This window comes from Coffea arabica, chromosome 2e (assembly GCF_036785885.1).
Source record: "Coffea arabica cultivar ET-39 chromosome 2e, Coffea Arabica ET-39 HiFi, whole genome shotgun sequence".
NCBI lineage: Eukaryota > Viridiplantae > Streptophyta > Magnoliopsida > Gentianales > Rubiaceae > Coffea > Coffea arabica.
Window position 1 is genome coordinate 1,198,395 of NC_092313.1, and position 23,392 is coordinate 1,221,786.

Consider the following 23,392-nt stretch of genomic DNA (forward strand, 5'->3'; position numbering starts at 1 on the left):
AATTTTCAAAAACAAGAAAAAATTATTCGTACACATGATCAATAAGGGATTAAAATTTTTATTTTATGAAATGTGAGGGGCGAAAAATTTATTTTGTCAAATGCAAAAAATTTGATAAGGGATTAAATTTATTTTGTGAAATGTGATTTGATAATTTTGCCTATAAAAAATGATAACATGTATTTCAGTCAAAAATTAATCAGAAATTTAGATAGGGATCAAATTTAATCAATATAAATTTATAAAGGAAGTAAAATTATACTTTTAAAAGTAAGAGATGAAAAAAATTGTTTTACAAAATATGAAAAATATTTTCAACAATTTTCCCAAATATGGACGGATAGAGTAAATAAAGTACTTATAAAAGTTACCCGAGTACATCAACAGCCCTTCGTTTTTTTTCGTTTCGTTTGTTGGGGGAATGGGATAATAATTAATAAATTGTAAATGCTTCGAAATCGAAAGTGCGCGGGTTGCTTGCAAACCTTAAAACGAAATCTTTAGGGGCCCTCTGTATCCCCCTCTCATTCCCCGAATCCATAGTGCGTCTTTTTGGGTTTTGGCCAACAAAACCGGGCATACGAGACAACAAAACGACACCGCCGCCGTTTTCCGCTGCCTATACTACCACTACTAGTAAAAGCTTAGTGGTGTTTTTTTATATACTTTGCACTGCTGCTCTCCTCAGTCCTCCGCCTCTGCACAATCTGAATTCTACTGCATTTCGACAAATTTAGAGTTTTTATCATGGAGCAGCGATAGAGAAGTATTTCATGAGCCGTTGATTATCAAATTCGGAGAAGCAGGTAACTGAATTTCCTCATTTTCGTTTCTTCTTTTTTTTTTCGTCTTTCCGGTGGGTTCTTCTGAGGTTAGGGTTTGTCATCGTGGCTCACTTGGAAAAATAAAAACTTGGTGGCACTGATGGCATGGAGACGGCGGTGATGGGAAGTAATGTTGGTGATTGGGATGATGATCAGGTGTAAAAGGAAGAATTCAACTGGCTGGAGCTGTAAATTGAAGGCAATGACCGGGCGAAGTCTTTGTGCGAAGCACTATTCAGCCTATCTCCGGCTCCGCTCAAGGTCAAAGCCTTTGCTACCGCAGCCCCCGATTGTCGCCCCGAAAAATCAAGAAACAGGCACTGCTGCTGCTGAACCTGAAATTTCTGGTGTAATGGTTTTTCGCCCTGGAATTGAGAATGTAGGTGAAAAGAGGAAAATTGTAAGGCCACTGGGTTCCAAGGATAAGAAGAAACGTAAGAAGAAGCATCACAAGACCTCTGGGTTCCAAGGGCAGCAGCTCACAATGGATGCGACTGTTGAAGAAACTGTAGTTGATAATAGTATGACGGGGTCAAAAAAGAGAGGTAGGCCAAAAGGCTCGAAAAATAAGAAGAAACTTGATCTTGAGAAAGTTGGTGGTTTGGATGTTGAAGCCATAGCAACTAAGGGGCCGGTGGACGTGGGTGTTGGAGAGAATGTGAATAAAAGTAGCGGTATGGGGTCTAAGAAGATAGGGAGGCCAAAAGGTTCGAAAAACAAGAAGAAACTTACTTTTCAAAAAAATGGGGTTGTCTCGAATGTTGATAGTGGTGAAGTTGGATTAACCCGGGGAGTGCGGTTATCAACTGATTTTACTTGCAGTACTATAAATGTTGATGACTTTGTTGATGATAATAAGGAGCAGATTGGTGCAAGTGCCAAAATTGATGAGGTTGTAGATCAAGTTGGTGGTTTGGTTGTTGAAGCCATAGCAACTAAGGGGCAGGTGGACGTCGGTGTTGGAGAGAATGTGAATAAAAGTAGTGGTATGGGGTCCAAGAAGGTAGGGAGGCCAAAAGGTTCGAAAAACAAGAAGAAACTTACTTTTCAAAAAAATGGGGTTGTCTCGAATGTTGATAGTGGTGAAGTTGGATTAACCCGGGGAGTGCAGTTATCAACTGATTTTACTTGCAGTACTATAAATGTTGATGACTTTGTTTATGATAATAAGGAGCAGATTGGTGCAAGTGCCAAAATTGATGAGGTTGTAGGTCAAGTTCAGTTGGTTAATGGACGTGGCGAATCTGGAGATGGATTTTTCAAAAAGAAGGATGGTCGAGGGAGGCCAAAAGGATCCAAAAACAAGAAGAAACGCGGAGGGAGGCCAAAAGGATCCAAAAATACGAACGATTGTCCAGGGATGCCAATAGGATCCAAAAGCACCAAGAATCATCGAGGGAGGCCAAAGGGTATGAAAAACAAGGAGGAGGATGTAGCTGCTCAAGAAATTGAGGAGGTACCATTTTCGAGTGACGTTGGCTGCAATGGTGGAAATGAAGGTAGGCTCATTGAGGATAACAAACATGCAAGGTTCAAAAAGGTTCAAAAAACAAGAAGTGGTGAGGGGTCTAAGAAGATAGGGAGGCCAAAAGGTTCGAAAAACAAGAAGAAACTTACTTTTCAAAAGAATGGGGTTGTCTCGAATGTTGATAGTGGTGAAGTTGGATTAACCCAGGGAGTGCAGTTATCAACTGATTTTACTTGCAGCACTATAAATGTTGATAACTTTGTTGATGATAATAAGGAGCAGATTGGTGCAAGTGCCAAAATTGGTGAGGTTGTAGATCAAGTTCAGTTGGTTAATGGATGTGGCGAATCTGGAGATGGATTTTTCAAAAAGAAAGATGGTCGAGGGAGGCCAAAAGGATCCAAAAACAAGAAGAAACGCCAAGGGAGGCCAAAAGGATCCCAAAATACGAAGGATTGTCCAGGGATGCCAATAGGATCCAAAAGCACCAAGAATCGTCGAGGGAGGCCAAAGGGTATGAAAAACAAGGAGGAGGATGTAGCTGCTCAAGAAATTGAGGAGGTACCATTTTCGAGTGACGTTGGCTGCAATGGTGGAAATGAAGGTAGGCTGATTGAGGATAACAAGCACGCAACTGTTGCAATTGCTGAACTTGGAGGAGTGGTTGGTGAAGTTTCTTTAGGCAACGAATGTGCAGATTCTGTTCTAGCGAAGGATGGCCAGGGCCAGGGCGTAGTCAAGGCTTCAAAATTTAAGCAGAAAACTGTGGTGGCTGATGATGATCATGCAAGTCCTGTTGACGTTACTGAAACTAATGATGCTGTAGGAAATGATATTCCTATGTGGAGGGATGGGCGAGATCGGCTAAAGAGTTCCAAAAGTAAGAAAAGATCAGAACTTGGTGTAACAAAGCACATTGGCATGCTAAAAGGTTCAAAACATAAGAAGAAAATGTTACTTGTGACTATTGGAGAAGAGGCAACTGTGTGTCATAAGCTCACAGAGAAAAAAAATATCCTTGAAGCAGTAGAACATCAGAGTGAAAATGTGGGTGTTAGTGGAAAGATGAATGAAGTCAAATGGAAGAATGGGCGACGAAAGCATAAAGGATTTAAGAAAATACCACTTCCGCCTGATGCTGATGGTGTCTTCACTTGTACAGATGGTAAGGACAGAGATTTTGCTGGAAGCAAGGGGTCTGAGGAATTTTTTACATATGTTGGTGGGTTCCATGATAGGCCCAAGGAAAGACCAAGAAAATTCGTGAACAAATCTTTGAGATGTGCAATTATGGGACAAAAAAGTGTAATATCAGCATCCGGAATGGCAGTAAGTTCATTATCTTTTTGCCGATAGGTCTGCATTTAATTGCTTTGACTGTTGTTAACATGTATTTACATGATTTGGGAAGAATTTAGCAGTAAGTTGTCTGAACATGAAATACAATCATGAACTTAAGTAATCAATCCCAATTGTAGACAAAGTTTTGGTTTTAAAAACAAACTTTGAAAATTTTTTCTCCAGGGGGGCAGGGGGAGGGGGCAGGTGAAGGGGGGGAGGAGAGGGTGGCTGGGGAAGGGGGGAAGAGGAGGGTGGGGGGATGAGAGGAGGAAGAGGGAGGAGTAGGGGAAAGAGGGAGGAGGAGAGGAAAATAGGGAAAAAAGAGGGGGAGGGTGAGCCGGCACCAGCGACGTTGGGGGAGGTGGCAGCAGCAGGCTGAGGTGGAAGGGTAGTGGTAGAAGAGGAAGATGGTGTGTGTTTTTCATGTTTCGGGGTGCATATTTTAAAACTTTGGGGTGTTTCTTGAGGTTATTGTAGACAAAGTTATTAAAAAACTTGTGCAATGAAAACCCCATCCAAAAACACACTTCCAAACAGACCCAAAATATTGTCTAGCTATGCCAGTTTGGCTGACCTGAATTAATTAAGTGAAGAAGACAAAATGGGTACAAGACAAAGTACTTTGATCAGCAGGGGCGATTCAACATGGTGAACATGCATTTCTAGTCCACTAATGAAATTCATGTTCACTATGTTGAATCATCATTGCTGATCAAAGTACTAGAAATTCATTATTGGACTACAAGTTACAGACAGTCACTTGAAATTAGATAAAAGTAGAGAGTGAGAATGGACTAGTTACTGCCAATATGGACCTGTGGATTGAGTTCCATACTAGCTGTTGAATTGGGAGCAGCTGCAAACCTTGGTTTAATTAATGTGTTGGTCTGATGAAGAAGCGCCTCTCCTACTGCTCCTTTCATGTGAAAACTGATAGGATTTGGCCGTTACTTATAGATTTTGGGCTGTTAGTTGGTTTCTCGTCCTGTTTGTACTTAACACTCTCGATTTCTGCTAATAGGTAAATTCTGGATTGTTCTGTAAGTCTCATTTAAGATGTTCTGGATTGTTCTAGCTGCCAGACTTGTAGTTGTACTATAGGAACTTCTTTTGCTAATTTGAGTTTAATATATTGATGAACTGTATTGCAGGATGCCACCAGTTGCAAAGGTCAGCGAAGCTTAACGTGTCATCAGTGCAAAAGCAATGATAAAATTGGCATTGTCTTCTGTTCAAAGTGCAAAAAGAAACGCTACTGCTATGATTGCATTGGAAAGTGGTAAAATAACTTCCAAATTCTTCATTATTAAATCTAGGATGAAGCAATCCCTGTTTCTCAGGGTTTGAAATATTTTCTATGTCTAATATTGGAAAAAGAACATCTTATGAACCAACTAGTAGGCTAATTGCCCAAAAATACTCAGACATCTGAGAAACAAATTGGGTAATATTACTGCTAAATTTTTATTTTTTTGTCAATGTGTCAAATGGTGTAGTTAGTATTTTGGCTTAGTTATAATACATATTTTGACAATTAATAGGTATCCTGAGAGAACGAGAAAGGACGTTGAAGATTCATGCCCTTTTTGTTATGGTATTTGCAATTGCATGGCTTGTCTTCAAGCAAATGTTGCCACAAAGGTAATTATTATTATTTTTTTCTGTTTTCATTACCATATTAGGTGTCCTGAGTTGAAGTTTTATGTTACCAGGCTTGCCATAAAGAAACACATGAAAATGCCAGATTGGAAACGACTCTTTATCTTCTTGCCAACATCCTGCCTCTTCTCAGGAATATTCAAAGAGAGCAGAGGTCTGAGCTTGATTTTGAAGCAAGAATACTTGGTACTGGAAATTGATTTTGTGTCCTGAAATTTGTTTACCAACTGACTTCCAAAGACTATTCAGATTCCTAATAAATGTGAGTGTTCATTGATAATTGTATAGGTGCTCGATTGCCAGAAGAAGATATAACCAAATCAGTGCTTGAAGTAGATGACCGAGTCTACTGGTATACATGCTCTACACTTAATGTTGCTTATCTAAGATCTCTTTCTTTACGAGTCTATTTGTGCTCCTAAACCTCCAATAATGTTCGTTGTCAATCCATAGTGAGTGGTCATAGGTTTAATATAGGACGTCATGGCATCTTTCTACTAGAATATCCACTATCAATCTAGTAAGTACGTTAGGCTACCATCTATAGTTTATTTCTGGTAAAAAGCTTTGAGAATTTTTAGACAACATTTCTGTCTTCTTGATGCAATAAGTTTGTAACTATGCATGAAACCCTATTTAACAGTGACAACTGCAATACATCCATCGTCAATTTCCATAGAGGCTGCCCCAATCCTGGTTGTTCTTATGAGATATGTCTCAATTGTTGTCGGGAACTCAGAGATGGTGACAAATGGGCCTACAAAAAGGGCAGTGGACAGGCTGGTTTCCTTCAAGAGTTACCTGAATGGACAGTAAAACCTGATGGTAGCATACTGTGTCCTCCAAAAGAGCGAGGTGGTTGTGGTTCTGGACTTCTTGAATTAAGACAGATTTTTGACGCTAATGTTGTAGATGAACTGATTAGGAGTGCAGAGGAGATTACTTCAAAGTACCAATTACGAGATGTAGATTTTTCACAGGAATGTGCTTTGTGCTGTCCTACTTTTTCTGTATCGGATGGAAATAATCATTTGAAAAAAAGGCAGGCAGCATGCAGGACTAACAGTGATGATAATTTTCTTTACTGCCCTAATGCTGTTGATTTAGGAGACAGTGATTTTGAGCATTTCCAAATGCACTGGAGAAAAGGTGAACCTGTTATTGTTACAAATGTACTAGCAAAAGCCTCTGGCCTTAGTTGGGAGCCTATGGTGATGTGGAGGGCATTTAGAGGTGCAAGGGAAAAATTAAAAGAGAAATCTTTCTGTGTCAAGGCGATTGATTGCTTGGACTGGTGTGAGGTTAGTATCAAATTTATGTACTCTGAAACAAGGGACTTATGTTGGAAAATTCTTAGCAAGGAAATCTTTCATTTGTTCATGCACTTTTTCTTTTCTGCTGCTTCTCTGCAATTTATATTGTCTGTATATTTTACATATATGCCATTGCATGGACAACTTGCTTTTCACATTTTGTTTATCTGGTAGATTAATGGGTGCTTGAAATACTCTGCTAGATCATCTAGTCTTGTCATATCAGTTTTAGACAGACTGACTATTCAACGGGAGAAATTCCATTTTGGCTTTCTTAAGTATCACTCACAATTTTCCAGGCAGCCACCACTGCTTTCGTTTTTTCCTACTTTGTTGCATCTTTCGTGTTGATGGGAGCTTAAATATATCAAGGAATAGAACTGGTTGTGTACCCAAAGTTTTAACAGCAAACCTTGTCAATTATGGACTGTTTTGTCTAGGGGCATGTGTAGGAATCCATGAGAGAGAGAGAGAGAGAGAGAGAGATTATTTTTTCTTATGTTTTGTCTCCAATATCCACACTTTTTACTCTTGATTTCGTTCCAATTTTTTAGAAGGCTGAAGGGATCATTACATGATATCCAATTCCAACTTTTCTTTAATCTTTGGGAAACAATTTTTACTACATTTGTTTTCTTATGTCTCTCTGACTAGTCTTTTGTGGTTTGTGAAAAATCAGATCATATTCACTTTCATTATAAATTGAGCAGATCTCATACTTGTTTATTTGCTGACAAATAAAGTGCATTGCATGGTAATATTTGTTGAAGTTTTCTCTCTTACTTGATGGTTATTGTCATTTTTTGTTTTGTTTAGCATGACATCCTGGCAGTTGGGTCATAATTAGGTGAAAAATAAAGTTGTAAATTTAGTTTTGGTCCATTTGTAACTTTCCTTCATGGTACAGGTTGAGATAAATATCCACCAGTTCTTCAGGGGCTACCTAGAGGGACGCAGGCATTACAATGGGTGGCCAGAAATTCTGAAGTTGAAGGATTGGCCGCCTACAAATTCCTTTGAAGAATGCTTGCCCAGACATGGTGCTGAGTTTGTGGCTATGCTTCCCTTTAGTGAATACACCCATCCTAGATTTGCTTCCTTGAATCTTGCCACAAAGCTTCCGGATGGTGCTTCGAAGCCAGACTTAGGACCTAAAACTTACATTGCTTACGGATATCCTGAGGAGCTTGGTAGAGGCGATTCTGTCTCAAAACTTCATTGTGACATTTCTGATGCGGTATGCTCATTTTAAGATTTCCTGTATTATTAATTTTGAATCAGGTGTAGCTTTTTTTGGCACATTAATGGTTTCCATATCCCGTACTTCTAGAACCAGATTCTTCAGAAATCATAATTTTTCATACTTCACAATTTAATGTTTAGAAAATCAATACGCGGTAATAAGTTTTGCCTAGGAAATTGTTGATCCATCAGTTACAAGTATATATTAACTTTCTATTGTAGTAATAGCCCTAGACACTATTGCAAAAGCAGCTGAGAATTAAATTCCTCCTGAATTGTACTAAGTTGCTTGTACTCTAAATATGTGATAGCTGCAACAGTTTAAAACTGTATCCCATTCCTGTCCTTTTTCCGCGGGCCAGGAGGGGGTTTGATTTGTTTTTTCGGGGGTGGGGTTGTTCCATGGACCTATACGACGAGTCCAATTGATCTTAGGTTTATCCACCACAACAAAGTAATTCTGATTAGAAGTGAGTGATCGATGAAATTCCTAGACTAGTTGAGTTCCTTATCCCAGATATCATAATCTAAGCTCCTTATGCTACTCATCCTTTGCCTTCTTTTTCCTCTCTCCCTTCCTAAAATTCAAATTTCCATGTAGCAGTAAACATTGTAGTTTTTATCTGAATTGCCTAGGTAATCTAGATTATCTAGATTATGTTTTGACTGGGGCATTGGGCAGTGACCTTGCATAAACTGAGAGTAATTTTGTTGGGTTGCTGATGGAACCTTTCATTATTTCAGTATGAAGTTGAGCAATGATAAAACAGGCAACCTTTCAGAACATGATGAATGGTGTCAAAACCATTCCTAATAAATGCCGAAGTCATGAGTTTTCTTCCCTTGACATTTGTTTCATTAACCACTACCTGGAATAAGTTTGTGACTATCTAATAATTGTTGTCAACCTTTTGACTTTGAGAATTTTCAAAATTGCCTACCAACTCACCTAAGTTACCTAGTATATCATTTGCTAGTATTTGGTGTTTCTAGCAGACCTCTATCCGAGTAAGGCATGACTAATTTTCTGTTTCTGACTCTCATCAGCATTTATTGCTTAGTTTCTGTTCACTGCCATTTGCTAGGTTGCATTGGCTTTTTTCCACTAACATTTCTTTGGTTGCAATATCTGTTTCATATTTACCCATTCTTTGAGATTTGACTTTTTTTAATTGCTTGTTCAGCGAAATATCACCACTCTCATCTTTTAAATTATCCTTTTACACCATTTTACTTTCACGACTTTGGTTCAGGTAAATATATTGACACACACAACTGAGGTGAAAATTGCTCCTTGGCAATGTGAAATGATCAATAAGTTGCGGAAGGTATACGATGACGAGGATAAAAATCAGCTACATCAGGATATAGATGAGGGACAGGGCGCACCTGAAACAAAGCTAGTGCAGCAGCTGTTCAAGCCTGAAGTTCGGGACACTAAATGTGGTGATGTACAATGCAAAGGGCCCTCATCTAACTCGATGCTTTTGGGAACTGCAAAATCACATAATCCGCTGTTGATTCCCAAGTGTTCTACTGAAGTTCCAAACATGTTTAGAACTTCTGAGCAGGCTGAGGCATCAAGTAGAGTTCCACCTGTGGTGAATCAGAATAATGGCCTTGACCATCAGATGATAGAGGAAACCAGCTCCACACCAATTAATGGCTGTAATGAAACTAACTCTTTTTCTGGTCTTCTAGTTGGCATGACAAATGATATGGTAGTAAAGGATGTTAGAAGTACAGATTCCGCAAATTGGAAAACTGAAATCGGAGATGTTCCTAATAACAGATGCCTTGATGTTGTAGAGAATAATTCTATGCCCACTGGGCCAAACATGAGCATCAGTAACAAACTACTGACAAATGCAAGCGCACCTGTATCAGAAAACCATCCACTAAGAAACGAAAATGCCTCCATGGCTACACATGGGGGTGCTGTTTGGGATATCTTCCGTAGAGAGGATGTGCCTAAGTTGGCCAAGTACTTACAGAAGCACTGGAAAGAATTCCGACACATCAATAATGCTCCTGTGAACTCTGTGGGTACTGTTATATACTTTCTTTGATGACATTGTTGACCTGATATCTCTTGTGGCTTATTCTAGTTTCCTGTAGGTTGTTCATCCTATTCATGATCAGACATTTTATCTGAATGAGAGGCACAAAGAGCAATTGAAGCAGGAGTTCAGTAAGCATTTGTCTACGCTCTTTATTAATCTATTGAAACTGGTTGTGGTTGTTCACGGTGCTTTCTTTTTGAAGATATTGAACCATGGACATTTGAGCAATATGTTGGGGAGGCTGTTTTCATTCCTGCAGGGTGCCCACATCAAGTGAGAAATAGACAGGTGAAACATTGTTAATTGAAAGATGCTTTTGGTAAAACACACTAATTGTTTGGACACATCTGTTTAAATCCATTTTACAATTTTTTTGGCTTTCAGTTATAAGGTCATCAATATTATGTTACTTCTCTGTTTTGTGAGTGGTATATTCTGGAATGTATTGCACAAGACACTTGCAACAACTATACTTCTGATATTTTACTTTATAGCTGACTTTTGGCACAAATAATTGGGTTATATTCTAAAAATTTACTCCATCTTGATTGTTTTCACTATTTTAAGCTGGATTGGGTATTCATTGGTGCTGTATTAGGTTTGAGTTTTGTTCCTTTACAGGTGTTAGTTAGCAAATGACATCATATCAGTTGTCAGAGGAGATGATATCAAATATATCATTCTGCCTCCATCCAAAGCCACTTAATGTGGCATCATGGGTCTTGAAACGTGTTTAGATTTGTAATCATATTTTATCTAAATTAATCATGTTTGTGATATTTTCCTTCCTTGGTTCTTTTCAGTCTTGCATCAAAGTAGCTGTTGACTTTGTATCTCCTGAAAATGTTCAAGAATGCATGAAATTGGCTGAGGAGTTCCGGCTGCTACCTAAATCCCATAGATCTAAGCAAGATATCTTAGAGGTATATTGGTTATGATGTTTTTCACTGCATATTTATCATATTTTTCCTTCCTTGCATTATAATTGTTAAAAATATATGCATGGTTTTAAGACTGATAGAGTTGTATGTCATTTCAAATCCCATGCATCTATTTTCATGTTATTAGTCTTATTTTTAATCAACTAGGAGCAACCTAAGCTACCCATGGAAACATCGTCCATTGTTAACCTTGATATGCTACATTGATCTTCACCCTATGGTCGAACCTAAGGGTAAGCCAATGCCATAGCGGCAAGTTGACTCCAGTCTTATGTGGGAGCTCACATTTCAAAGTATGAGCTTGCCTTTGCGCTTGTAGGTTTGAAGCTGTGAATATATAACATTCCTAGACCCTGCAAAGCCAGGACTGTGTCCATTATTTACTGTATTAATCTACTGAATTTTTTTTTGTTTTGCTTTTTTATGTATAATCTACTGAATTCTCTGTTCTCTACTATAAAGTCGTAGCATAGGGCCACTAAAATGCTTCAGGTGATTCTAAATCCACAGTCGCTTGTATACATGTACAAGATATTTATTATCCTGTTAACATGTTTTTCCCCCAAACAGTCCAGGAGCCTCTCTGGGAGTTAAATTGTAACAGTGAACTTTGTTAATTTTTTTCTCAACGTAGGTCAAAATTCTTAAAAGTTTCCTTCGCATTAGTTTTTGTTGGCACTTTCCCAAATAAAATTTGGGCTACTTTTAAAGCTATCATAAATTATGAGTAACTTTCATTATTAGTTATACTTGATGAGTAAGAGAGTGCTTGTGCTAAGTTAATTTAGGTTAGAATACTTATTCATTTGCAAAATAAAGTGGATTGTATGCTACCTAAACTCATATTGCATTTTATACTCAAGGTCTATTGATGAAAAGTTGTTATCAACATAAAAATGCTGTCACGTAATTGAAGCTTCAAAATTAAAGAATAAGTTCATTGAACCTTCAGCAACACCTGTGGTATCCTATTTAATAAGTAATGAAGCTTGCATGCTTAAACTAGCTGTACCATCAAATAAGTAAATTTTTGCTTAGAACTATGACATAGAACATGCAGGAAAATTATCAATAAAACTTCATTCCATCTTTTAGTTATTCAGTGACAATGAGTTGTGGCTTTTGTAAGAGTGCAATAAAGAGCCAATATTTTGAAGACAGTGGTAGAAAGTATGAGCTTTTGTTGGTTTCATCTTGGAAACTTTCAAAAAAGTGTAGGAGTGCTAAAGTTGTCATTACTTATTCATGGCTGTTTGGGTCCTTTTGGCTGAGATGATATAGATTGTAAAGCAAATTCTGAAATATCAGAAGAGGAAGTCGGCAATTGGCGCATATGATGAATCATTTGGTTGAAACCTAAGTGAATACGTTCTGTTATTCTAACCTGAATTTTATATATTTACAGGTGAAGAAACTGGCTCTCCATGCTGCAAGGCTTGCTGTTGATGAAGCGAGAAATCTAATGATGAGTCTTCCGTATGATTCAACCCTGGTTTATTTTCCATCTGCTAGTTGCAAGTTGATATCCATTTTAGTGTGAGTAACATGTTTATGTGCATGGCAGAATGGTATTAAGCAATTAATACGTGGATGATATATCTGCTCAAAGAATTTTGTTTATGATGGGGAAACTTTTAGGTTTAAGTGGTATTCATAACATGTGATTAAGTAGAGGAGATGGTGAGCCGCTTGAGCTAGGTCTGCTGAACTTAAATCATAGTCATTAGTTATGCAACAGGTTATAATGGATGAGTGCATATTGGATCAACTTTACAATCAAAGTATTGTCAGTTCAAACTATCTTGCCAGTCAACAGAATACAGAAATTGATCAGATTATTTAGCTTTCCAGTAGAATCATCTAACCTAAAGGATTAGGCAGTGCTATCAGTTTACATGTTCAAATACAGTAATTCAGGTATTGACTGTAAGAGTCAGGAGCATCAATTATAATTTAGAAGATACAAAGAGATTTTTGTTCTCGTAATGCTTTTTATGTGGTTCATGCGGAATTTACCATGGTTGTTCATACTGTTGTTAGTTTTGCATCTTCTCTGTTGCAGCATTCATGAATCACAAGCTCGTCATTCAACTGACGGACCATGGTAAAATTCATAGCAGCCTGGTGTTGTAGATGGCTCAAGTTGACAAAGAGAAATTGGCCAATGCCTTGTAACTGTGAACTATGGAAGACTGCTGCGTGTTTTGGCTTTCTAAGTACTTAAATCTTTGATTGTCTTAGGATTCATGTTGGTAGACTTTCTAACCAATGCCTCTTGTTTTTGTTGCCGTTAGAAGAGATGATGTTGTACATCGTTTAGTTCAGTGACTTCTACATCGATCTAGGGGCGGGCAAAATTACTCACTAACCCGAAAATCTGCCGTATCCGATCCGTTTCGATCCAAAAAATAGCATCCTTGATATGTATTATTTGATCGGGTGGTATTCGCCAAGATGTGGGGCGGATTATGATCACATAATTAAAAATCCGCGGGTATTCGATCCGTCCCGCACAGATATATATATATATTTATTTATTTATTTATTTTTATACACATATTATAAAATAATATTTTTAGAGTTAAATAAGTAATTTCATTGAACAAATTGTATTACAAATATGAGCTATTATAGTTTATTTATAATATTTATTTGTAAAGGTCATGATCTTATGTTTTATAAAAAAGAGTTTAATTAATGTGAAACATATATTTAAAAAGAATGTACTACTTATTTTAAACTTTTATTGATTTTGAGTTCTTTTACATCTAGCTTCTCAGATTGGCTATCCAAGTTGGAAAATTCATGATGCTTGTACTACTTTTCTTTTTTGCCCTTTTGGGTAAAAAAAAATATTCGAAGAGATTTGATTTCGATCCTACTACTTATTAAGACATGCCTCCAAAAAATAAAAAAGATTTTCTTATAAATTATTCCCTAACACAATTCTTACATCTACTATATGTTAGAACATGCCTTCAAAGGATATAGAGATTTTCATATAAATTATTCACCAACACAGTTCTCGCATCGTAACAGACAGCAGATTGATCTGCTTTGGTCCTACCAAAAATCAACCTAAGCTTGTCATATAGTATCACTCCGTTAGTTGGCCCAGGGATTGTACGGTTCCCAAGGGGTACGACGACGTTTGCTTCGTCGGAAAGCAGAACCGACAAACTTCTAGTTGTTGATACTGCAGTTGTAGCCAAACGGTGTTCCCAAAATTTTTAGTTTATGCTGCAGTTGTTGCAAATTCTAATGTACGCGTCTCACATTCCTTCCTTAGTGTGAATTTTTGTAATTGATATTTTATTCCCTCTGCATTGTATTTTGGAGTAGATTAGATATTTTTTTTCATTTTGCCTCATTGTTCACAAGAAACCCCGACTCTTGCCAAATAAATTTTTTTCATCACTCACTTTTAAAATATTGACTTTATATCCCTCATAAAATCAAGTCAATTACATTTAATTTCCTTCCTTAATGTAATTTTAGTTGCAAATTGTAATTAATATTTTATTCCCTCAGCATTTTTGTTTTGGAGTAGATTTGATATTTTTCATTTAACCTATAATCATTTAAAATATAGTTAACGTCTCGTCAAATGAATTTTTTTATTTTTTACTTTTAAAATATTGACTTTATATCCTTCATAAAATCAAGTCAATCACATTTAATCTTAACTTAGATTTTTTATTAGTTTTTTATCATACATGATAATTTTTTGACGCAAAATGATCAAATATTATTTGTAGTTGAATAAACAACTCGACTCACGTGTTTTTTTCTCTCTATAATATATTTGTAGTTAAATGGATTACCTAGCTCACATTCATTTTTGTTTGATTTTATCAGGAATGTAAAATCAATATTTAAAAAAAATGAAAGACGAATTTTTTTGATTTTTCTCGGTTGTTCCTCCCCTGCATCTGCACTCGTCAATCCCTACACGCACGTAAACTCAAAAGTCTACAATCAAGCCACTATAATTTACCCCGGATTCTCTTAAATCTGTGTCTAAATTTTATCTTTCTATCCAGTCCTCCACCCCAACGACCGTTTCTTTATCATACCAATTTTTTTTTTTCAATTTTCTCTGAAAGTCCTAAAATCTTGAAATTTCAATCCCAAGATTCCAGTTCGTATCAGTTTTTCTCAAAAGAAAAAAAAAAAAAAGGCCATTTCTTAAGTTCCTATCTGAGCTCCAGAAGACCCTATTCTTCTCAATCCCGCTGAGCCTTTTAACTTGAATAATCCTTGATATCCGGGGAAATTCCCTCATGGCAGCTGCTCTAAGGTCAAAATCATCGAGAGAAGCAGCTTCCCTTGCGGGTTCTCAATTCAGATACTTTATACTCAGCTATATGCACGAGGGTCGTGTTAGTTCTTACCAATGGAATTCTAGAAGTAAATGGGACAATAATTTCTTCAGAAATCGTCGTTGTAATTTCAATTTTGTCCTCGCCCCATTCAAACCTTTTTCTCTTCGCGGTGATTTTGTGGATAAGGTTAATTCAAATGAGAAGAATCATTTGATTTCCAGTAAGGTTATTAATAATGAAAATAAAGTAGAAATATCGAGCTCTTATGGTGACCCTCCGGAGGTTTGGCAACCTCCGGGAGGAATTGTGGTTCGTCCTGGTGCGAAGTTTGTCCAGGCTGGTGAAGGGGAAGGCCCTGGAACAGTTTCTGGAGGTGGGTCCGGGTCGGGTTCCAAGGATGGTTGCTGGGGAGGTTCCAACTTGGGCCCTAATTTTCCGACCCCCAAGGAGATTTGTAAAGGACTTGATAAGTTTGTGATTGGGCAGGATCAAGCTAAAAAGGTTTCATCTTTCTTTTCCCTATATACCTGTACACTTCTTCTTCTCTTGGCTTTTGAGCTGTATTTCAAAATTTTTGTATTGGTAGCTCGCATTAGCAAATATAGTTGTTTGCTTTGTATTTTTGTGGCTTAATGCTTTGATAATTTGAAGCATAAGTCTAAAAAAATTCATGTTTGATCATAGGTTCTTTCTGTAGCAGTATATAACCACTACAAGAGAATCTACAATGATTCTTCCGAGAAGTGGTTAGTTCTCACCCTTCATTGTTGAATTGAATCTATTTCCTGCTCTTTACCACGTGACACACTATGTATATTAATGTTGTGTTGTAGAGTTCTGAGTCTAGTTTGTTTGTATGAAGCTGTAGTCTGTTACTGGATAAAGATCGAAGTGTTAATGAGCTACCTTTAGACTGGTGGTAGAGTAGTGTATGACTATTTGGGCTCTTGGAAAGTGTTTTATTCATCCTTTTTGTTAAGCTTGATATTGTTAATCTAGCTATAACTGGTTCTAACAACTAGTAACTTGGAAAGTTAGGCCGGCAGGTGATTCGGGTAGTAATAAAGTTGATACTGCAGATATTGAGTCAGTGGAACTTGAGAAAAGCAACATTCTCTTGATGGGGCCAACAGGTTCAGGTAATTTATGAACTGTTGATTCTCATCTATACTCTTTATTTTCTGCTGTAGACACCGGAAAAGGACTCTGTCTTAATGTTGTGAAGATTAAATAGAGTTTAAAAATGTAGGATAGGGATTTCAAGCTTTCTTCCAAATTACAACTTTTCAAGTATCTTCTTGAGATGTATATCCGAATCTGGTTTTATGCTGTAGTAAAGAGATATGAAACTTTTGCCTCTGTTTCAATGATAACATGTCTGAAATCTTGTAGACTGTTCATTGTAATAGTTGCAGATGACATTAATACAAATATGATCGTCAATAGTGAGAGTGCTTTAGTCATGCAATTTTCAATTGATATTTTATGTATCTTGAACATTATACATTATAAGCTTAGGATATTTTCTAATGTGCCTGACTAAAATTATCACATTGGAGACGTTCAACATTGTCGGTTGCTTGCTTCAATGTGTTCAAAATTAGGACCCAATGGAGCTTAATGAAAACTAAAACAAAACTTCATTTTTATCATTATTACTGTTTCACTTCTGTATCCTTTGGATGTCATTTCAAGGACAGGGAAGACATTACTTGCCAAGACCTTGGCACGTCTAGTGAATGTTCCCTTTGTAATTGCAGATGCTACCACGCTTACTCAGGCAAGTCTTATTATACGTTGTCGCTGTGAGGCGGTCAAGTTTCTTGTTTTGTTCTCACATATCAGGACATTGCACACTAGAGTGACATGTTGTGCTTTTGGATTCTCATCATTCTGCCACTAGTATCAATTTTTTCCCTTATTTTGGGAAATTTAAAGAACCATTATGTAGTAAAATTGATTCATTTACTGATTTTGGATCCTGAAAGGTTTATATCTATCATGGTAGAAAATGTTGACTTAAATTGGGCTTATACAATAAGATCCTCATCCGTCTATCATGCAATTATTGCAGGCAGGGTATGTAGGGGAAGATGTGGAGTCCATTTTATACAAGCTCCTCACGGTGCGCTTTGTGAAAACTATTTAACATGAATTGACTGAATTGCAATTACTGCTTTTTTCCTTAACTATTTTACATCTTTGTTCTTTACTTTTTAACTGTGGTTTGCCATCCTTGAACAAGTCCTTTGACGTCGTGTGCAGTATTATCTGGACATATGCAACATTACTTTTTATGCCTGTAGCTGTTGTGGTCTAAGAAATGATCTTCTTTATCAATTAAGTCATTTGGATTCATTATCATAATTGTATTTCGGTATTGTCTTGCTTTACAGCAAGCTGAGTTCCATGATCTGGAGTAGGTGCATTATAATTTGATGTCTGACTTTTATTTTTAGTGAAAAGCGTCTAAAACCTTGTATTTCAGGCTTCCCTCTTTAAGTATTCATTTCTTCTTCTTCTTCATCTTCTTTTTTCTTTTGGCAAAAAAAATTTTTGATTTCTAAAAGATCAAATTGATTGTGAAGTTTGTTATTATGGTCTATACTAATTTTGCCTCCAGGCTGTTGCATGCTTTAACTAAATACCAAGCTCAGATGATCCAATTTCTTGTAGGAATTGTATTGTTTTCTCTGATTATGGATCTCTGATCATTAGTGTCGCATCATTTCAGGTTGCTGACTATAATGTGGCAGCTGCACAGCAAGGCATAGTGTACATTGATGAAGTCGACAAGATCACTAAAAAGGTTTCCTTGAATGTTTAGTTGGAGCATGTGTATTAGTGTTATTCTTTAAATTGAAGTCTTACATATTCTGGACACTGTTGCTTGCAGGCTGAGAGCCTTAATATTAGTAGAGATGTGTCAGGTGAGGGAGTCCAGCAGGCATTGTTGAAGATGCTTGAAGGGACTGTAAGTGCTTTATTTCCTACTAGTTTGGGAATATAACATACATCAAAATGTTTTAGAATACAACTCCGCTGGCATACTGGAAACCACTTTAAGTGCCCCCCCCACAAAAAAAAAAAAATTCATGTTAGGTACTAATGTCTATGTTTTGTATTGACGACAACAACTATATAAAAAGTGAATTATCAATTCTTGTCTAGCTTAGAACATTAATGCAATGGTAACAATCATTGTTTTGTTGAGAGTGAGCTAGATTGGAGCCTGAGATGATTAAACATGCCTAAATATCAGCAGTTTTTAATCTTGAGGTTAGGGCCTATGGGCCTTATGCCTTGAAATTTATCTCAAATAATGAAATTTTTATGCCCTGCAACGAAAATGTTAACAGAAGATACAAAGTTAAAAAGCAGCCTTTTGCTTCAAAGGATGATTGAAAAACCAATTTGCACTACCTTTTAGATCACCTTTTAGATCACAGGGCTTCCTCATTCTAGCAGGATCCCTTGTAGATGGTAGGTAGCTTTTGGACAAATCATTCTTTCACCTTATTAGTCGGTGTTGTATCAATTGGTTATTGAACTTCATTTACCCCTTATAAAGCTTGGCATGCTATACGATCTTCATATTTACATAAAATGACTATTTGATTTGCATATGCATTACTGGCTGTAAGGATAGCCTTTTGTTTTCACATTTCATTGCTCCCAAATAAACATGAAAATCTATTCTATTTAATTTCTTAATGATACATGTTGAGCTAGTTATCTTTAATGGGCTGATTCAATTGGTAATGTTGCTTAATTACTGTCTGGCTGCTGAAGTATATGTATCTTTAATCCACAGCCATTATTTGAGCTACTGGTCTTTATTTACTAATTTTTATTGGTTTTATGTTTTGTTCAGACAATTTCATGGATTTTTCAAGAAATATCTTGCAAACTGTTTGTTTATATGTTTCTTTTTTCCTTCTCCTCCTCCTCTTCTTCTTCTTCTTCTTCTTTTCTCAAACTGATTGAGCCCTCACCAAAACAGATTTTATCGAATGGACTGTTTCATTTTTGCTGAAGTTTGACAGGTTAGTTTATTTTATTTTGATTATTTGAGGTTTTTGATACAGATTGTCAATGTGCCTGAGAAGGGAGCTCGCAAGCATCCTAGAGGAGATAATATTCAGGTAGAATTCCACTTATGTATTATATGAATACAAGTTTTATTGGATTTTGGGATTTGCTAATGGAAGAGAAGAGCTCAATTCCAGTGGTATAGACTTCAAATAGGAAAAATAATGGGTTTGTTTGGATTGTAAGTTATTTGAGATATTTTTACTGTAGCACTTTTTGTGATGTGATGTATGTGAGTAAGCAAATATATTTGGGGAAATAAAGGCCAATCCAAACAAACCCAATAACTAAATGAGGCAGCTGTTTGACTAGATACCATCATTTTTGGAGCTAACTCTTGGGCCTCCTTTTCTCTGTTGTCGATTCATAATAAAATATGTACTGTTGGTCAATAGTCATTTCTAATATTCTGGTGCCCTTTTCTAATTACTATGAGCTCAAGTTTTTCTGTTTCAGTAAATAATTGGGGGTGGGAGAAAGGAGGCTTTTAGGAACTGGCCTGTAATACTTTAACTCTTTCATGGTGACAGATGTGACTGGAAGAGAAATATTAAGAAAGACATCTGTTTATCTTACGAGAACTTAATGAATCTAACAATGATTTATTAATTCAGAATGGATACTAATACTAACATAGGTAGGTTTAGTGCATACTAAACCATACTAACATACTAATACTAACATAATATAATTGCACGAACCCTTCCATAGGTTGGTTTAGTGCATAAAACATTGTTTATGTATTCCTTTTTAGTCTTGTTTCACTTGGTAATTAGCCATCGTGTCAATATTTATTGTCCAACTAGGATGACAAAAAATGACTGGTCTTATATTATACTGGAGAGATGCTTCAGATGAAGAACAATATGATTTGTGCATGATTATTTAAAGAGAATAAAGTTCATGCTAACCAAGGAAAATACTAGATTATGTTGTCTCTAAAACAGTAGTTGAAGTATTCATACTAAATGCTTCTTTATGTCGACTAATGCTGGATGTGCTATAAAAGTTCTAGCATAATATGCTCAATAATGTCTTTCCTATTTGTTACAGATTGACACAAAGGATATTCTCTTTATATGCGGTGGGGCCTTTGTCGATTTGGACAAAACGATCTCAGAAAGGTATCCTATTTCAATAGCGTGAACACTCTCTCTCTCTGGGGGCAGGTCGTTGTACCTGTTTGTATATTCTTCTGCAGCTTCTCTGTAATGTTTCAGGCGCCAAGATTCTTCCATTGGTTTTGGAGCACCAGTACGGGCAAATATGAGAACTGGTGGTGTCACTACTGCTGCTGTGACTTCATCGCTATTAGAGACTGTAAGCTTAGTTTCCTTAGTAACAATACGACTCAAACTCTTGGGTGTGTACTCTGGCAAACATTTTACACTTGCGTAGATAATGTGCCTTTTGTTTTCCGTGTGTGTCTGATAAAATTGTAAACATTCACATGCATATTGGAAGTTTGTACTCATAGTCTTGTGTGATTTACTATGATAATGGATACTGTATGAATCTTTTGTTCATCAATTTCAGCTGTAAACTTGGATTGATGTTTTATGCTTATATACGTTAGCTGCATCCATCTAGTTGGTTAATAAACAAAGTTTCTTTAAACCTCGAAGACTTTAGTTGCCAATCAAATGGATTGTCATATTGTCCAGGTTGAGAGTAGTGATCTTATTGCGTACGGTTTGATACCCGAGTTTGTTGGACGATTCCCGATCCTTGTTAGCTTGTCAGCGCTTACTGAGAATCAACTTGTGCAGGTAATAGTTTGATTCGATTACTGACAATTCCATCAAGTCTTCTTTATCCCAATGTATCAGGAAAACAACATATATACCGACTTCCTGTAGACTTTTTTGCTAGCGGGGTCTATATTGTTTAAAAGATGAGTAATCTGGAAATTGCACCTTCAGTTGTTCAAAATTATAGTGTGTTGTTTTAACGTTAAAATCATTTTGTAGGTTCTCACAGAGCCAAGAAATGCATTAGGCAAGCAGTACAAAAAGATGTTCCAAATGAATGGGGTAAACTTCCCGTAGACCTTTTTGAACTGGCACATTGCAAAATTACCGCATCAATTGTGTTCTTCTCTTCTTTTCCTTCATCTGCTTGTTTTGAGTTCTTGTTGGTGGCAGACTGAGGTGTGGGGTTCTTCGAGGCATTCCATGTTTGTGTTTCTTGCATATAATCAATATCTGTCATTTTTCAGGTAAAGCTGCATTTCACTGAAGTTGCCTTGAGATTGATAGCTAGGAAAGCTATAACAAAAAATACAGGAGCTCGTGGTTTGCGTTCCTTATTGGAAAGTATTTTGATGGACTCAATGTATGAGGTACGGAGATGCTTGTGTCTTTGATTCATTTTGCAATATAAGAGTTTCCAGAAGCTTTTGCCTATAATTTGCTTTGAAGGTTTAGAAAAGTGCATTAAACATGAAAGTTGTTCCCTTGGGTGCATACAGATTTAAATTGTTGACACTCTTCTTATCTGCAACTATATTGGAGTGTCCTCTTGTCAGTAGTTAAGTGGCTTGTTAATGTAATGTCTTTATTAAAAGGAACTGTCAACTAATGCCAATTAGTTTTGATTTCATTCTTCTCCTCTCCTTTTCTTTGTATTTTTCTTTTTTCTTTTCTCTCTCTCTCTCTTTTGTTTTTTGGTTTTTTTGTTTGTTTTGGTTGGGGGGGGGGGGGGGGGGGGGGGGGGGAGGGGAGGGAGGTGGGTGGTGTTGGGATGCATAGTTTTGCTCTTCAGATTGTTTGCATTGTTTTTTTTTAACTCCTTTTCTGTTCAGGGAAGGAATGAGATGTCTTTCTTTCTTTCTTTCTTTTTTCCCATCTTTTGCAGATTCCTGATGTTAGAACCGGCAATGAAATTATAGATGCTGTAGTTGTCGATGGGGAGTCTGTTGGACACGAGGGGCGGGGATCTGGAGCTAAGATCCTTTACGGCAAAGGTGCATTGGACCGTTATATTTCCCAACTTAAGTTTAAGGATAGAGAGGTATGTGCATCTAGGAAGAACTTATCAACATAGTTGTCACAGATTTTAACTCTTCCCCGACCATTGAGACTCTGAGTTATTTTCTTGTTGCAGACAACAGCTGAGGGATCTGACGGAGAACCTGAAGTGGAACAGGAGCTTCCTTCTATTGCTGCTTTGTGAGCTTGAATTGAGATCCTCTTGAGGCCACAACCCATGTACAGTAAAATAAGTACATTATAAGATAATTTGTTGTGCAATCACGCTGCATTTGTTGTACCCACCTAGTGTTAGATCTACCCAATTCCAGTTCAATGCCTAACGCCTCTTTTAGCCTATGTCTCATCATCTAGTTCTAGTTCTAGTTCTAGTTCTATCATCATGGGGTTACTGATTTCAGGGTTCAGTCATAAAGATTATAGGATGGACGGTGAGGTGGTGAAATAACCGATCAATTTGGAACTCTCTGTATTATTATTATTATTATTATTATTATTATTATTTGGTGGTACGACCGATTTGGTCATCAGTAACAATTATGAGTCTGAATTTGATATAGCTGCAGTCTTGCTTACGAGTGCATATAGAGATTTGGTGATTCGCAATGAGCTGATTCTTATGTTCTCAATTCACTTTGTAAAATTTCTGAAAATGCCTTCTGCCCGTTGCGAGGCGGTGGAAGATAGATAGGCGATCTATGTCGGTTATATTTTCATTTTGCAGAAGAAATTGAGGGAATGGGAATCCAGCGGCCCACCTTTGACCTTACGTTATTTGTGCTACTTGTTGATAACCGTCGCGGCTTAATTATTTACCTTTGCGTGATCCTTTTTGGGCTGAAGTACTCTCCTCTTTTAAATTATTAAGCCTTATAAGCAAAGCATTCTGTCTTAAGGCAGCGGCATTTATTATTACTAGTTGGGTCGGGTGAGGAAAGGATGGAGAAAGGATTTATTAGGCTTGGGATTAAAGGAAAGCTAGAAATTTTGATTGATTATATCTACCTCAAGCACGACATAAGAAGATTGTGTCTATTGATTTATTCAGATTTGTAAACGTGCGAGTTGTAAGACTTGAGAAGCCATGATGTTAGATGCTATGACAGTACCTTCCCCCTTTATTTTTTTTTTTTT

At 36.9% G+C, this 23,392-nt stretch overlaps 2 protein-coding genes across 7 annotated transcripts; both read left to right on the plus strand.

Annotated features, from left to right (window-relative positions):
• Positions 1-459: 459 nt before the first annotated feature.
• LOC113729931 (uncharacterized) lies at positions 460-13,278 on the plus strand. Of its 6 annotated transcripts, XM_027254269.2 has the most exons (14): positions 463-806; positions 981-3,621; positions 4,785-4,912; positions 5,175-5,274; positions 5,346-5,478; positions 5,581-5,644; positions 5,936-6,593; positions 7,513-7,842; positions 9,101-9,889; positions 9,966-10,038; positions 10,113-10,198; positions 10,714-10,833; positions 12,257-12,387; positions 12,914-13,278. In XM_027254269.2, the coding sequence occupies exons 2-14, from the start codon at positions 1,027-1,029 to the stop codon at positions 12,957-12,959; spliced, it is 5,253 nt and encodes a 1,750-aa protein (XP_027110070.1). In that variant the 5' UTR covers positions 463-806; positions 981-1,026; the 3' UTR covers positions 12,960-13,278. The 6 variants fall into 6 exon arrangements, 5 of the variants coding, with proteins under 5 accessions (XP_027110073.1, XP_027110070.1, XP_027110065.1 ...); XM_027254264.2 differs by having other exon boundaries at positions 463-3,621; XM_072078007.1 differs by having other exon boundaries at positions 463-3,621; positions 12,257-12,327; positions 12,892-13,278.
• A 1,497-nt stretch (positions 13,279-14,775) lies between these two features.
• Positions 14,776-22,795, plus strand: LOC113729932 (CLP protease regulatory subunit CLPX1, mitochondrial-like). Its single transcript, XM_072078008.1, has 15 exons — positions 14,776-15,677; positions 15,861-15,922; positions 16,215-16,315; positions 16,877-16,960; positions 17,255-17,301; positions 17,911-17,985; positions 18,073-18,150; positions 19,265-19,321; positions 20,322-20,392; positions 20,489-20,588; positions 20,933-21,037; positions 21,239-21,301; positions 21,487-21,609; positions 22,125-22,280; positions 22,374-22,795. Exons 1-15 carry the CDS (start codon positions 15,135-15,137, stop codon positions 22,440-22,442), a joined length of 1,734 nt encoding a protein of 577 aa, XP_071934109.1. The 5' UTR covers positions 14,776-15,134; the 3' UTR covers positions 22,443-22,795.
• The last annotated feature ends 597 nt before the right edge of the window (positions 22,796-23,392 follow it).

Bases quoted from the DNA above. Each gene is read 5' to 3' on its own strand.
- LOC113729931 (XM_027254264.2), top strand. From the start codon at position 955: ATGTTGGTGATTGGGATGATGATCAGGTGTAAAAGGAAGAATTCAACT. The intron at 5,275-5,345 runs GTAATTATTATT...TTATGTTACCAG, and splicing joins AAGCAAATGTTGCCACAAAG to GCTTGCCATAAAGAAACACA. The intron at 5,479-5,580 runs GTACTGGAAATT...ATAATTGTATAG, and splicing joins TTTTGAAGCAAGAATACTTG to GTGCTCGATTGCCAGAAGAA.
- LOC113729932 (XM_072078008.1), top strand. From the start codon at position 15,135: ATGGCAGCTGCTCTAAGGTCAAAATCATCGAGAGAAGCAGCTTCCCTT. The intron at 15,678-15,860 runs GTTTCATCTTTC...GTTTGATCATAG, and splicing joins GGCAGGATCAAGCTAAAAAG to GTTCTTTCTGTAGCAGTATA. The intron at 20,393-20,488 runs GTATCCTATTTC...GTAATGTTTCAG, and splicing joins GACAAAACGATCTCAGAAAG to GCGCCAAGATTCTTCCATTG.